At 30.2% G+C, this 2,541-nt stretch overlaps 1 protein-coding gene across 1 annotated transcript; it reads left to right on the forward strand.

Annotated features, from left to right (window-relative positions):
* The first annotated feature begins 927 nt into the window (after positions 1-927).
* Positions 928-1,914, forward strand: LOC145016597 (uncharacterized). The gene is made up of 2 exons (XM_078974861.1): positions 928-1,358; positions 1,776-1,914. The coding sequence occupies exons 1-2, from the start codon at positions 928-930 to the stop codon at positions 1,912-1,914; spliced, it is 570 nt and encodes a 189-aa protein (XP_078830987.1).
* Positions 1,915-2,541: the final 627 nt, after the last annotated feature.

Raw genomic sequence — 2,541 nt, forward strand, 5'->3', positions numbered from 1 at the left:
TCTAGTATACTAAAAAGACATGAAGAAAGTAACGGACACATTCTTAATATGAGGTCATGGATTGACTTACAAACTAGATTAACAAATAATAAAACAATTGACAAGCAAATCCAAGAACAAATAAATAAAGAAAAAGATCATTGGAAAAATGTGTTAATAAGAATCATTGATGTAGTTAAAACTTTAGGAAAATGTAATTTAGCATTTCGTGGAACAAATGAAAAAATTTATGAAGAAAATAATGGTAATTTTTTTAACTATAATTGAAATGATTGTTGAATTTCATCTTATTATGCAAGAACATATTAGGAGAACTAATGACAAAGAAATTCATAATCATTATCTTGGACATAATATGCAAAAAGAACTTATTAGTTTATTAGGAAAAGAAGTTAAAACTAAAATTATTAAAAAAGTAAAAGAGGTTAAATACTTTTCAATAATACTTGATTGTACTCCTGATACAAGTCATAAGGAACAAATGTTAATTATCTTACGATGTTTAGATCTTTCAACCACTCCAATAGATGTTAAGGAGTACTTTCTAGGATTTTTAGTTGTAGATAATACAACCGGTAAAGGCTTATATGATGCTATAGTTGATGAAATTAAAAATATAGGACTAGATATAAATGATGTTAGGGGTCAAGGTTACGACAATGGTTCAAATATGAAAGGAAAACATCAAGGTGTACAGAAACGATTGTTAGATATTAACCCTAGAGCATTCTACACTCCTTGTGGTTGACATAGTTTAAATTTAGTAATTTGTGATATGGCTAATTCGTGTGAAAAAGCTAGTGAATTTTTTGGAGTTATACAACGTATATATTCGATATTTCTTCATCAACTCAAAGGTGGAAAATATTACAAGATAATATATCAAACCTAACACTTAAATCATTATCGAAAACTCGTTGGGAAAGTATGGTAGAAGGTGTAAAAGCAATTAGATTTAAAGCACCACAATTAAGAAAAGCACTTTTACAATTATCTAAAAATTGTGGAGATCCAAAAATTAAAAGTGAGGTTAAATGTTTAGCTACATATGAACTTGAAAACTATGAATTTTTATTAGGAATGATTATTTGGTATGATGTTTTGTTTGCTATTAACACTGTTAGTAAAAGCTTGCAATCAAATGATATGTGTATCGATGATGCTATAGATCAACTAAATGGACTTTTGTGTTTCTTTGAAGAATATAGAGAAAACGGATTTGAAAAGGCTTTAGATTATGCAAAAGAATTGACTTTAGAAATGAATGTAAAACCAGAATTTCGTGAAAAGCGTATCATTCAAAGAAATAGACGATATGATGAAAATGTTGCTAATGAAACTATTAAAACTCCTATTCAGTTATTTAAAATTGATTACTTTTTATATATAGTAGATAAAGCCATTACTTCACTTAAAAGTAGATTTGAGCAATTTAATGAGTTCAAAAATATTTTTGGTTTTCTATTTAGTATAGAAAAATTAAAATCATTTGATGAAAATACTTTAAAAAAACATTGTTTAAATCTTGAAAAAACTTGAAAGCATGATGATAGCTTAGATATTAATGGTTTAGATTTATTTCCTGAACTAAAACTATTAAGACATATTGTACATTTAGAACGTGATACAATTATTAATATACTTAATTACATTAAAAAGTTTAGTTCTTTTCCAAATGCATATGTTACCTATACGATTATGTTAACTATTCCTGTAACCGTTGCCTCTGCCGAAAGAAGTTTTTCTAAATTAAAACTATTAAAAAATTATTTAAGATCTACAATGTCACAAGAAAGATTAAATGGATTAGCAATTTTATCAATTGAAAAACAGTTAGTAAAAGAAATTGATTATGAAAATTTCATTAAAGAATTTGCATCTAAAAAAGCTACAAAAATTAATTTTACGTCATAAAATATATTCACAAAAAACATATACATAAAAAAAAAAAATTAACTCCGCCATTTGTAAACTTTTTAATTTATTATTGCCGGTCCCAAGCTCGGATAAAGGAGGAGGGTTTATAACATTAAGTATAGTAAATGCCAAAGGGCCCCAAAATTTTGGTTCGCTTAGAGCCCCCAAACTCGTTGAGCCGGCCCTGATTATTATGATGGAATTGATGTGATACTATGCACGATGTCATCCACCCTAGAACGTTTCCGCCGTTTGTTTTTACGGTCCGGGGGTGTGACAATTTAGTCAATGGATCTGGAGTTAGGGATTAAGGCCTTAAGCCATTAAGCACTTATTAGAGTTTTGGTAAAGGTCGCGTACGCCCCGCGTAATTCGTTGTAAGCCCAGCGTACTAAGTCAACCACCCCGATGGTGGTCAACACAAGGCGGAGTATGCTCAACGTACCAGAGGAGTACGCCCAGCGTATGCCCTCTGATGGGCTTTTGCGATCTACGTTTCAGATTGAGCCACCTTTGGGTCATTATGGTTTGGGCCTTTGCTAAACTTTCTGAATAAATGTATTTTGGGCCTAATATTGAATGGACCTTTGGGTGAGTCCTAATCAAAGAGTTTGGCCCAATTAG

Source organism: Lactuca saligna, chromosome 9 (genome assembly GCF_052625555.1).
Source record: "Lactuca saligna cultivar CGN05327 chromosome 9, ASM5262555v1, whole genome shotgun sequence".
NCBI classification, from domain to species: domain Eukaryota; kingdom Viridiplantae; phylum Streptophyta; class Magnoliopsida; order Asterales; family Asteraceae; genus Lactuca; species Lactuca saligna.

Bases quoted from the DNA above. Each gene is read 5' to 3' on its own strand.
- LOC145016597 (XM_078974861.1), top strand. From the start codon at position 928: ATGGTAGAAGGTGTAAAAGCAATTAGATTTAAAGCACCACAATTAAGA. The intron at 1,359-1,775 runs GTTATTTAAAAT...AAATTATTTAAG, and splicing joins ACTATTAAAACTCCTATTCA to ATCTACAATGTCACAAGAAA.